General features: G+C 45.1%; 1 protein-coding gene across 1 annotated transcript in view; it reads right to left on the minus strand.

The window, feature by feature from the left end:
• The window catches only part of DHX15 (DEAH-box helicase 15), a 95,975-nt gene extending 88,738 nt beyond the window's left edge, over positions 1-7,237 (minus strand). The window contains exon 1 of the mRNA XM_019552719.1: positions 7,092-7,237. Coding sequence (XP_019408264.1) covers positions 7,092-7,162 — 71 coding nt within the window. The 5' untranslated portion in view covers positions 7,163-7,237. The remainder of the gene's footprint in view (positions 1-7,091) is intronic.
• Between the last annotated feature and the right edge of the window lie 5,242 nt (positions 7,238-12,479).

Consider the following 12,479-nt stretch of genomic DNA (forward strand, 5'->3'; position numbering starts at 1 on the left):
TCCAAAATTGCATGACAGGCAATTTCACCAAAAACAACACGCAATACCGTTTTTTTGCAGAAACTGCCTCAAGCCAGTTTCTATGAAAAATGCAAAATTGCAATTTGAGTAGGTACCTTAATTATATTAATGACTCAAACCTGCAGAGGACTAACATAAGCAGGTAAAATAAATAAGACTCTGAGAACAGTAAGTTGTATAATTAAACAACATGAACATGGTTAGTGTACCCTGCTGTATAACAAAAAAGGAAAGGAAAAAAAAAGTCTTTACCCTATGGTTGGTATATTTAAAAAAAACCCATACATTTACAAATAGTGATTTTATAAACCACTAAGAATCCACCTGTCCTTAGAAAATAAAGAAAGTGGACACAGGAAAAGTTGATTAAAATTGATTATTCAAATTGTGGCTTTCCACTTAGTGTTTTAAATCAGTGACTTAAAAGCTTAAAAGGTCCTAAAAACAAAGGACCTGATTTTCAAAGTTGCAAAGCACTGCTATTAACTTCAGCTAGAGCTGAGGAAGTTCTGCACTATTCAAAACAAGGCTCAAGCTATCTAAAAGCTGAGAAGCCAGAAGTTAAGGTACTTCTGAAAATACATCCCTAGGAAACAGTCAGCTGTAGTACAATGTACGGTGAAGGATATTCCTGTTCCAGTAAGAAATCTAACTTGGAAAACTTGGCTGAAGAAATTAAAGTCTCTCATACAAATTTAAAACCAAAACCTTATTTCTTCTAATAACTGATTAGTTTACTGCTAATACAAATCAAATTGCCTTGTTCTGTTGTTAGGGTTTACTTTTGTTTGTTGCTATGACTGTTAAACTAACATTTGTAGAAAGCAAGCATTAGTGGCTTTTTTACCCATAAACAAGAGAACTCCCTCAATTTCAAGACACACAAATCATTCATAATAATCTCATCTGAAGGGCCTAAAGGCCTGACAAATCCACACAACAGCACTCAGAAGACTTCAAAAGAAAATGGCCAACAAAGCTTTTCAGGAACACCTTGCTCACATTTTGAAAACCATAGGACTGGGATTGTCAACTGGGGGTAGGCATATCCCTGGGGGTATTTGAGAAGGCCCTAGGGATGGTATGCACAGGCAGGCAGGGATCAAGTGCCACCATGCACTATCCCGCACTGCTGTGCACACACCGCCCACACAGCCAGACATGGGGGAAGCTCACACATAGCTACTGCTAGCTACAGCCTCCCCGCTGCTTGCCACAAGGAGCTCAGTCTCCAGACAGGCCCCTGTCAACCACCACAGAGCCCAGGCTGCTCATGGCAGACTATGGGGAGGCAGCAAGCAGCTGCACCAGGGTCCACAGAGCCCAGCTATTAGGTATTAGTCCGCCTCTCCCCCTTACTTGGCTGTCCACAAGAAAAGCACCTCAGCCCCCTCTGGGGGGTATGGGAAGTCAGAGGCTACTTGCCAGAAGTCACAAAGGGCCTGATCCACAGGGCTAGGTAGAGGTAAGGGCCCTGGGGTGGTTCCCCTAGGCCTGCAGCTCAGCTCCATGGTGTGCTGTGTCCAAGCCTGGAGAAGACCCACCTGCTCACACAGCAAACTGCAAGGCATGGCCCTGGGGAGCTGCTGAGTCCCTACCACACCCTAGGGGGCTGAAACCACCCCAGTGGTGCTGGGCCTGCCACAGACACCACACGTGGACTAGGCCAGAGGTTGCCATACCAATTAATCGTTTAACTAATTGTAATTACAGTAGGTTATATAGACATTTTTAAATTGGTATTTACATCTCCAGTTTGACACGCATGCTCTACAACAGGGGTAGGCAATGTTTTTTGGCAATGCCTACCTCAGAAGGTGCTGGAGTGCCGGCATGACAAAAAAACCAGAATGAGGGTAAAGGGTACATGGCAGAACGCCCTGCTTGTGCCCCTTGCCCCCCCCATCCAAAGCCCCTGGCCCAGCACTCAAAGCCCCTGACCCACAGCCCTATTGCTCCCAATAAGGAGGTGATGAGCCCGGCACAGCAGTTTGGAGCCAGCCTGCTGCTTGCTGCAGCTGCCCAGAGCCCAGGCTGGCTCCAAATAGCTGTGCCAGGCTCATCACCCCATGCAGGGAGTGGGGGAGAGACCAAGGTTGTGCCACCTCAGGCCCCGCCCCCACCACCCATTCTTAGGCACGCCTGAAAGTGCTGGTGCAGAGTTGGTGCCAGCTGGAATCCCAGGCAGCTCCCAGCAGGCAGCTGGGACACTGCAAGCCCTGCTGGGAGCAGCCCAGGCTCCATCACTGGCAGCAGCTTCCCAGGGCCGGGGCTGGGCGCAGCATGCCAAACAAAATGGCCCCACGTGCCACGCTCGGCATGCGTGCCAGGGGTTGCAGACCCCTGCTCTACAAGATTATTGACATCTATAAAGTCTTTTTAAAGAATACAAATAAGAGGCCTCAAACCTACAAACCCTACTCAAAACACATTTTGCAACACTGTTACCCTTCTCAATGTCTCTGCTAGTGTTTGATAAACTCATTTCCTCATGTCATAACTCAGGGGTGCTCAACTCCCAACATGCCAACTTCCCCTCAGGTCCAGAAATTTAGCAGCGAGAAATCACTGGCACCTCTCTCACACCTCCAAGTTTCCATACCCAAGCCCTGGGTGCTGGACTGGGTGTCCTATATTATAGCACAAAAAGCTAGGAGCAGATAGTGTTAGGCCTCAGAACCCAATCCTACCACACAGAGGGCTGAGGGGATGGTGTCAACCCTACTATGCCAAGGCAGGGCCTGGCAGTGCCAGGCCCCTGGGACCCAATCATGGCATGCTGGACTAGGAGAGGGTGGCAACAGACCCCTGGGGACCAATCCTGGTGAGCAGGGGCTGGAGGGAGCAGCAATGGGGCCCACAGGGTAGTGCCAGACCCTGAAACCTGCTCCCTGTGCAACAGGATAGAGAGGGGTCTAATGTCAGGCCTCACAGAACTAGAAGTTATTCCACAGAGAGCAAGATTTTGCTGGAGAGAAAGATCTTGAAAGAGGCCAGATAACGTAGCAAACAGCTTTCATATTGCTTTGAGTGTAACCCCATTAAGGTTAGATGTTCTTGAACAACGCTTGTAGTATTACTAGACAGGGTAATTGTCATTAAAAGAAGCAAGAACTAAGAAATGATGATTCCACATGTCTCAGTGCACATACCAATTACATTGACATGGTTAAGGAGAAATTTCTATTAAAGTCTGGATTATTCCACAATCAACGGCTTTGGCCTTCTTTTCATTTTTTTTCTAAAGCTTCTGGTACTTAGCACCATCAGAAAGAAGATAGTGGACCTGGTGGGCCATTAATCTAATTCAGCTGGGTAAATTCTAGTTGTTTTCAATTGTTTCCAATTATTCTGTTTAATTTTTTACAGCTTTCTATACATGCAAACAAGACAACCCAGAGTGTTATTTTAATTACAAAATGTAAATGGCTCAACCTAAAGTTAAACCAATTTAACTTGCCTTTGATTTTTTAAATGGCATTTTAAAGAGCTTCCACCTCCCAACACTACTTTGCTCAACTTTCAGCCTCAGTAAAATAAATTGTTCTATGCAAATTCATCTACCAATCCACCTGCCATTTCCATTGTCATTGTAAAGCCATAAACTCTCAAAAGAACAGAACTCCCTACACACACACCCATCCCATTTTCCTCCTCTGTTTATATTACTAAAACTTGGAAGAGACAGAGAATTAGAATTACTAGTTACAATGAAGCAGGCAAAGGGAGTGGCATTGTGTTTAAAATGGAACTCCAGTTTCCCAGTCACTGACAACTTTGAAGCATTTGCTCTGAAATACAGATTAGCATCCTAATAAAGCAAAACAATGACACTAGATTTATGTCTAGATTCTAAAGATCACCAGATCACACTAGGAAACATGATGAGTGGCTTCTTAAGATCCTACAGGAGACTTCAGTCTGACATCTGCTAGATGCATCATGCAGTCAGTACTAAAAATATCCTTGGGATGCCTTAGATTATAAATGATAATTTTTTTAATCTAGTAAATGCTGCACAGACCTAATCTTGATAAATAAAAAGAACTGATTCTCAAAATTTAAAAAACCTCCCAGTAACTGCATACATTAAAGGTGATGATGACTTTGTGCACATCTGTTATGTGCACAAAGCCACAGTCAGAAAGGCAACTATGTTGACTAAAAATGATAACCTGTTTTAGAAGAGAGGTTACAGCAGCTAAGAATACATACATGAAATAGAGAAAAAAAGTATAAAATTAGAACCTGGGAAGCACATAAAAGAAAAAACAAAAACAAAGCCCCCAAAACGCACAAAAAAATCCAAGCAAAGACGCAAGGAAATCCAATGACCAAACACCAAGGTTAAAGATATTAAAAGAGTACACCAAGAACAAGAGTAATCATAATGGGCCATTATTAAATTAGAGTACTCATGCAAAAGGCAGACCCCATCCTGGGCTGCCTTTTACCTGACTTCAAACTAACATGGCTAACTACCTCTTTATTCATAACTAGATATGGTAGTGAAGTGAATGATAATGCAAAAACATAAACAGGTATTTAAATCAGATGATGAAACACTTTCCACTGCAGCAATTACTTTGGATGAAAACAAACAGCAGCTACTGAAGTGAGACATTTGAAATCAATAGATACAGGTCACCAGGCAATCTGCACCCAAGTAAAATGTCCAAAGGACTCTGTGGGCCCCTAATGTTGTTTTCAATATGGTTTGAAACACTGAGGAATCATAAGAGATTCCTTCTGTAGCAGGGACAGGAGGGACATCCAGAGGCCATCTAGTCCATCCCTACCCAAACCATCTCACAATCCATAATCTAAACTCTACATACAATTACTGTCAACCCCAATGCAACAACACATCCTAACCCGCCACAGGTAAAGCAGGGGAACCATGGAAGCCAATGTCCTGTTTCTATGAAATGCTGTCAACATATGCACAATCGATCTTGGGGCAGGTGGTCACGGCCCTGCTACAGAAGAAGGTAAAAAACCCTATAGTCCATACCACTCTGACCATCAGGTAAAATTCCTTACTGACCCCAAATATGACAGTCAGTTAGACCACGAGTGGAGAGCCAAGATCTTCTAGCCCGGAACCTCAGGCTCTGTTCCCAGCAGGAGAACTGGCACACCCTAGGAAGCTCCAGGAGACATATACATACATACATACTTCAGATAATCAAGGCAATTTTTTAAACCTGTCAACCTGACATCAAACTCAAGTAAAATAAACAGAACAGGCAATACATAACTCAAATTACGAAAGAGAATTAAAAAAGGACAACACTATCATTTTTTTACAAGTTTGGCTGATAAATGCAAGAGTGTTGATGTAATACACCAGGGATCTGTCTACCCAAGAAAGGTATTGCAAAATAAGCTCCAGCATGAGTATAAACTGCACTAGCTATTCCATGCCACTGCCTGTGTAAACCCTTGTAAAACATGATAAACCTATTTGCAATGTAACCAACTCCACTTCTGAAGATGATCTACTGGGCATCAGTGTCCACCACTTTCATGTAATGCAAGTGACATACAGAAAGCTGGTGCAAAAGAGAGCTCATGAAGAAAAGCCTTCAGACTTCTATAAGATACTTGAGTTGCTACTACTGTTTACTACAAAATAAAATAAAACTAAACACACATTACATTGACTAAAAAATTGCTGGGTGCCAAAACGTAATCATAGCTGAGAATTCTCAAGCATTCCTGGTGGACTTGCTAAGGAATTCATTCTAGGCTATTTTCAACCAGTAATGTGAAAGAAAAAGTAACCAAAGACAAAGTTTGTGGATGACAGAGATCAAGGGAGTGCTTAATAATGAAGAAAACAGGACACCGCTTCAGACCATTATTGGATCTTTTCATAAGCTGGATTCAGGCAAACAATCCACATTCTAACATTGCCAAACTTAAGGTGACATCTAGAAAACCAGGATTTACAATATAACTCAAGATAAGGGATTATATAAGGAAGTAGTGACTCTCAACAAGACTTAGGAATCACAGTGGGACAACCCCATGAATATGAATTCCTAGTGCTAGAGGGGGTTAGTATGATCTTGGGATGTCTAGGCAAGGAGCACTGTGGAGAAAACAAATTGGATTACCTTTCCATTGAGCACCCATACTACAATTCAGTATGAATGTTGAAAAAGAGAACAAAGTTTTGGGGAAAGCATCAGAAAACATGCCTTATAGTGATAAAGTAAAGGAACCAGATCTGTTCAAGGTGAAACTGCTTATGGTCTAGAAATACTTACGCATTAAAACCAGGAACTTGGTAACAGGACTCTTTGCTCTAACAGAGAGGTATCACCAAGCCATGGAAGCTGAGTGGATTCGTATGAGCAATGCTGTGTCCTTCCCCCACAAGTCCATTTTTAAATGCAGCAACAACACCACAACCCCATTTAACTTGGAGAACCAGCCCAGGCTGCATTTCCCATCCCTAGACATTGTCAAGGATAGAGACTGGCTATTTCTCTAGAGGCGCCTTAGTTCAGGCACCAGCTTTGAGTGAATGGAGTGAATTTAGGGAGGTCCCAAATGCCCTACGCTGGAGGGGGTGAGAAGCAGCACATCGGAGGCCTACACAGCGGCCCCTCGGAGCCACACAACAAGGCAAGCGGCCGAGCCCGAGCAGGGCACGAGGAGGCCGCCAAGGGCGCAGGGAAGCGTTTCCACTCCTCCCCCAAGGCGGGAGCGATCCGGCCCGACCCGCGTCAAGGATGCGGTCGCCCGCCGCGGCCCGTAAAGTGCGGCAAAGCCCGTCGCGTCGCTGGGCCCGGGGCAGCCGAGGCCGAACCCCCGTCTCCCCCTCAGCGCTTGTCCGGGGCCCGGCCGGCTGCTCCTACGGACACAGGCGCAGCGACCACCCAAGGCCGCGCGAGGGAGATCTGCCGCCAGCCGGGCAGAGCTGGGGAAGCACCGCCTCCCTCTCCCCCGCGCAGCGCGGGTGAAGCCGCAGAGCCGGGAAGAGCCGCCGCGCGGCTCCGGGCCCGGGTGGATCCAGCGCGAGGCCGGGTCCCCGCAGGCCGCGGCACCGCTGCCCTCACCCGTCGGAGGCGGCGCGCTTCTTGCTGGAACTGTAGTCGTCCCCCAGGTCGAGGCGGTGGCGCTTGGACATGGCGGCGGCTCCGCTCCTCAGGCGGCGGCGGCGACAGCAGCAGCAGCCGCGCCGCGAGGCCAGAAACAGCGACTAAAATGGCGGCCGGAAGGAAGCGTCCGGGCAGCGCGAGACACTGGAGCTGGCGGCGCGCGGTGGGGGGGGGGCTGTGCGCAGCGCTGGCGCCGGCCGGGAACTCGGCCCCGCCGCGCGGGTTCCGCCCCGCCGCTCGCCGGGGCCGAGGGACAGCGGGAGGGCCCGGAGCGTGGCCCGGCTCCTTGAGGGCCTGCAACGGCCTGCCGGACCTCCAGGGGGAGGTGGGGGACAAACTGCATGGGCGGCATGTGAAGCGCAGGCTCGACCTGGTTGTCCCTGGGCCAAGGCCTCTGCACCCTCCTGGGGTAGCACTTGGAAGAGCTCAGGGACGCGGGCTCCTAAGCACAGTCTCAAAGGGGGCACGGAGCAGAGCCCAGCACGCCCCGGAGAGCACGGGCCCTGCAACATACAGCAGAGCCCTGCAGGAAGCCTGAGCTCGGGCACCAGGGACCCACTGGGCAGGGCCCAGTCCCTGGCTCTGCCCACGTCCCTCTCCTGCGCACGTGAAAAGGCAGCAGCGCTGCAAGCGTACATTGGGGTGCGCAGGAAGGCCAGCAGACTGCTGCCAGCCTAGGCACAGCGCTGACAGCAAAGCTGCGGGGTGTGCTGCACCAAACTGCACACCACCTCCCAGCCGTGTAACACCCATACTGAGACAGCTTTGCAGTGTAACCAGGGGCTTTGGGCTTTTGCCAGTGCAGCTGTGTTGGCAAAAGACTGTGCCTCCAAGCCACCAGGGCAAATCCTGTATTAGCCTGGCCCAAGAGACAGACTGAAGCCACTGTTATGTTGGCATGACTCCCCATGGGGACGGTCATAGTGCTGAATAAGGGGAGTTATGCCTATCTGGAACTGATAAAAACATTTCCCCATAGAGATCTCTCTTCAGGAAGTTCTTCAGGCCTGGAATTGTCTTCCACTACAAACTAGATGGGGCTCGGGTCTAAGCACAACTGTAATAGAAAATTATTCATATTTGAAGGTACCAAATTCAAATTAAAAACATAAATAAAAACTGCCCCAGGAGGTGCTGGTCACTGTGCTCTGCTTGGAACACTTGTTACTAACCTACAGGATTGAATTTAGATGCTCGTGCTTCTGAGCTTCTATTAAGAGCTATTCTCTAGCAAACTTTCAAGCTTACAAACAACACTGGGATACCTATTTCAAGGGTCATTGGATCTTGGCTTTACATAGATGTGACCATTCTAAATTTTAACTAACCAACCAAAGGCCATATTAGCATTATTACTTGCACTGCATTACTTACACTGTGGTAGCACATAAAGGTCCCTACTCCCTTGTATTCGTGTAGATTCCTAATACCCAATAAGCACACCACTTTAGCCCAAACAGTTTACAAATCTGAAGTCCTTATCCTGAAATTCTTTAAAACATGAAACCTTCAGAACCTGATCTGCCTTAAAACATTCAAGTAATTAAGCACATATGCAATTTTTCACAGGATCAGGTCTAAATACAAGATGTGAGGCAGTAACCAGGCAGAAAGATGGGGAGGACCAGGTAACAATAAGACTACTGGTCAGTAGCAGCATCTTACCAAAAGCATGAATGATGCAGCAGACATGCCCAAAACTGAGCACGTTCTATGCATCCTCATCTTACAAAGGAAGCTGATAGAAAAAAATTAAAAATACTTTGACCTACATGCATCTATATATGCATACACTTTAAAATGACTTGAACTTCAGCTTTTCATTTCATTTTTTTTTTTTTAGAATAGAGTCACCCCCAAAATAAAGCCATTTTTCATCCTAATCAAAGATAAACTAGTCAATAACTCTTTCAATAAATTTCTAGCAAGTTTCATAGTAATTGTTAAATTAAACGCAAGGATAATGAAATACTATAGTGGGTTGTTTCCATGGCAAGAAAATGCTTAACCCAAACCAAAACTCTTTACATTTAAAATTATTAAAATGTTTATAACCATCAAAAAAGCCCTGAAAGTTTGGTTTAAACTGTTACTTCAGTTCTGAAATGCAGCTCCAGAGACTAAAGTTCCCACAATAAACCATCTATAAAAGATTTGTATCAAGTTAAAGTAGAACTGCAGGCTAAATCTGTGTGATTATATTACTTTAAGCACCCCAGCTCCCTGGTGTTGGATACAAATGCCTTACTGTTTATTTAAAATATGCTAATTTGTGAGAGTGAAGTCTAAGAATTAGATCCAAAGAAGGACCAAGATGCTTAAACCCAAAACAACCCCACTTGGTGGCTGCTTACTTTACCAGGCACTTCCCTATTTAACTGGAAAATCCTGTAGGCACTTAAAATTATGCTTCTGAGCAGGGGCACAGGTCCAATCTGAGCAAAACACCACTTATACTTGCCTTCGCCTGATCAGAATATAGGAGTTGGATGCCTGCATGCCTGGAAGGTCCCAATCTGCTAGGCCATAGTCAGAGCACAGGCAATGCATACCAAGAAAACCAACCTCCTTCATGAAACGCTTTATTTTAAAACATGGCATGAAAAGGAAAAAAATACCAACTTTTTATATAGTAACACAGCAGAGCACTTACCCAGGAAGTAAAAGAGTAGGTTCAAATCTTTCCTCACTCCTGAAGTTGATCAAACTCACTTTTCCCATCTCCAAACAAAGCACTTCAATGATCAGGTATCAGCAGTAGGGTGACAATGAAAGTGTACATGGGGCACCAGCCAAGGAGTCAAACAGGGGGAACACTGGAATGGAGCCAGGGGATCACTGACTCATCATCCCCACATATGCAGTCGCTTTGGTTCCAACAGCAAGGGGGTAGAGAAGCAGCAATGGGGTTGGTAGGATACAGTGCAAAGGCAGTAAGTAGCCAGCAGAAACAGGGTGCTGCAGGGGAGAAGGGGAAGCATCAGAGGTGGTTAAATCGCCCCCTCTTGCCACTAACAAAGTTAGTGGTGGCACGAAGAAGAGGCAACAACTCCTCCCCCTTCCCCTACCAAACTTCTGGCTGCTTCTGTCCCTTCACCAGAATGGTACCACTGCCCAGGGTGTAGAACTAGCTAGTTACTCCTCTCTGTATCAGCTAGGCTGGCTGGAAACCTTCTCCATGCATCTTGTTGAAGCTGGGCCACCATGCAAAGGGGAATGAAATGTTTCGGAGGCCACTAAGAGATCATCATTTGGAAATGCCTTGGGGTTTGTCTGTGCTGTATCTGTAGCAGGCCTTCGGGAGGGCAGGACTGAGCACACCCAACCAACCATTCAGGTCCACAGAGATGCTCCAAAGCATGTCTGTCCACAAAGCTGACATAATCAGAGCCTGGTCTTAAGCCTTCAGTCTCTAGCAGATCTAATATCGTGTACCGGGGATAAGCCCAGTGCAACATCACTAGCAGACTTCTAGATCAGGAGCTGGTCGGTGGACTCAGATGGACAGTGCATATTTAATCATGTCTCCCACAAGACCTATTCCAGACCCAGCATAGACCAGCCCTAGTCTTCCATTATACTGTATAGGGAACCAACATTCCTAACACAGGGTTCTGGATTCCATGCTATACTCAGCACCTTAACAATCAGGATTGCTATATGCAATTCCTTTCTTGAATCTAGCTCTAACTGAATAAGTGAAGCCTACACAAGATCCCTACAAGTAGATCTTGTCATATCAACAGAGGAAATTACTTTCAGAGACAAGCACCCCTGACAAACCCACATGTTCAAATATATTAGCAAAAAAGTGAATCAACTGATGTCAACAAGTGCAGTGATGAGAGGAGCAGTTTCTTGTATGTATTTACAGCAACTAAATTATGTCAAACTTTACCAATAAGAATACTTAACACTTTGAATTGTTCCAGGAAATAAATAGGAAACCAGGCCTACTGTTTAAAGTGAAGATGTTATGTGCTCCCTACGGTTCATTTTACCAAGCACTGCAGCTTGGGCACAGCCAAAGGCTGTGGCTGGAGTTATCTTATTTTCAAAAGATAACTCCATATACAGTTCATCATTGCAATTTAACCTAGTGGTCAGAAAGCCCGGATGATATTGTCAGTGTTTTACACAGAAGTGGTGTGGGGGACAGATAGCAATTGCTGTGGGAAAATTCAGTCCTTGCTATCAACACCACCAGAAGCAAATACAGGTCAAGAAGGACTCCTCAGCAGCATACTTCATGAGAATACACTTCTCAATAATGGGAAAAGAAGCTACGTAACCAGCCAACTGATAGCACCTCTCTCTTAGGTAGATTACATTTCAAACATATCCAGATCCATCTCAGTCAAGCTCTTGGGTTCGCTAGATACTATGCAGGCCTGACAAGGAGCAGCAGAAAAAGTTACAATAGTTGACCATAAAGCTCTAGTCTAACTTCCTCTTTTTGCAAGCTGTGAAGCAAGTACCTTCTAATTTGGACACAAGAAGACTCCAAAAGTGGTTAAGTTTATTAGCAAGAAAAGTTAAAACTGTATTTTAAAAGGAAAGTATTTTCACTTTCTGAAGTGCAATTCAGCAATACAACTATACAGGGACAGACTTTGCCATTGATTCCATTATACTAGAAACTAAGCATGAACTCCTGCTTCCAAACTTTGGCAGCAACTTGCCCAATATCTTTAAATCTCTTGACCTGGAAAAATTGTTCACTCCCACCTACCTCTCAGAGATCTTGTGAAAATAAATATTTGTCAAGTACTTTGAGAGCCTTAGATATAAAATACCACATAAGTGCAAAGTATTATCACTATAGAACCACCCTACTAAATTTACATGTTGTCCTGTGAACTTTTATAGGAATTTGTGGGTAGAATGAGGCTTGCTTAATGCCATCTTAAGATAGTTGGGGCTGCTGAAACCAAAAAGTTAAGCATCACAGGTGATTACAGTTTATCATTTGAGCTCCTTGCCACCAGGTTAATTTCTAGGCCATGATCTTGGAATTGCCATTCTCCATGTAAGGCATTATTAGGGAATAATAAATATTTCATGGGGAACTGCTGAATCCAGGCAGAGACCTGGATTGGAAGTTTTATGCATTGGTCTTTGGTCATATGCCAAGACTTTGATAAAAGGCAGGTTTTTCTTCGTCATGATTTTTCTTGTGAAGGTCTAATTCTTTCTTGTTGTCTTTTTGTAAGTTTATTAAAGCAGTGACAGAAATTGTGTTTTACTTATATGTTTTACATTTATTTTCTATTTTGTGCAAACGTATTCATTCACAAATATTTTAGAAAAATACTCTTTTTGACAGATCAAACACTTATACATATA

This window comes from Crocodylus porosus, unplaced genomic scaffold, assembly GCF_001723895.1.
Source record: "Crocodylus porosus isolate Cpor-Errol unplaced genomic scaffold, CroPor_comp1, whole genome shotgun sequence".
Taxonomy (NCBI): domain Eukaryota; kingdom Metazoa; phylum Chordata; order Crocodylia; family Crocodylidae; genus Crocodylus; species Crocodylus porosus.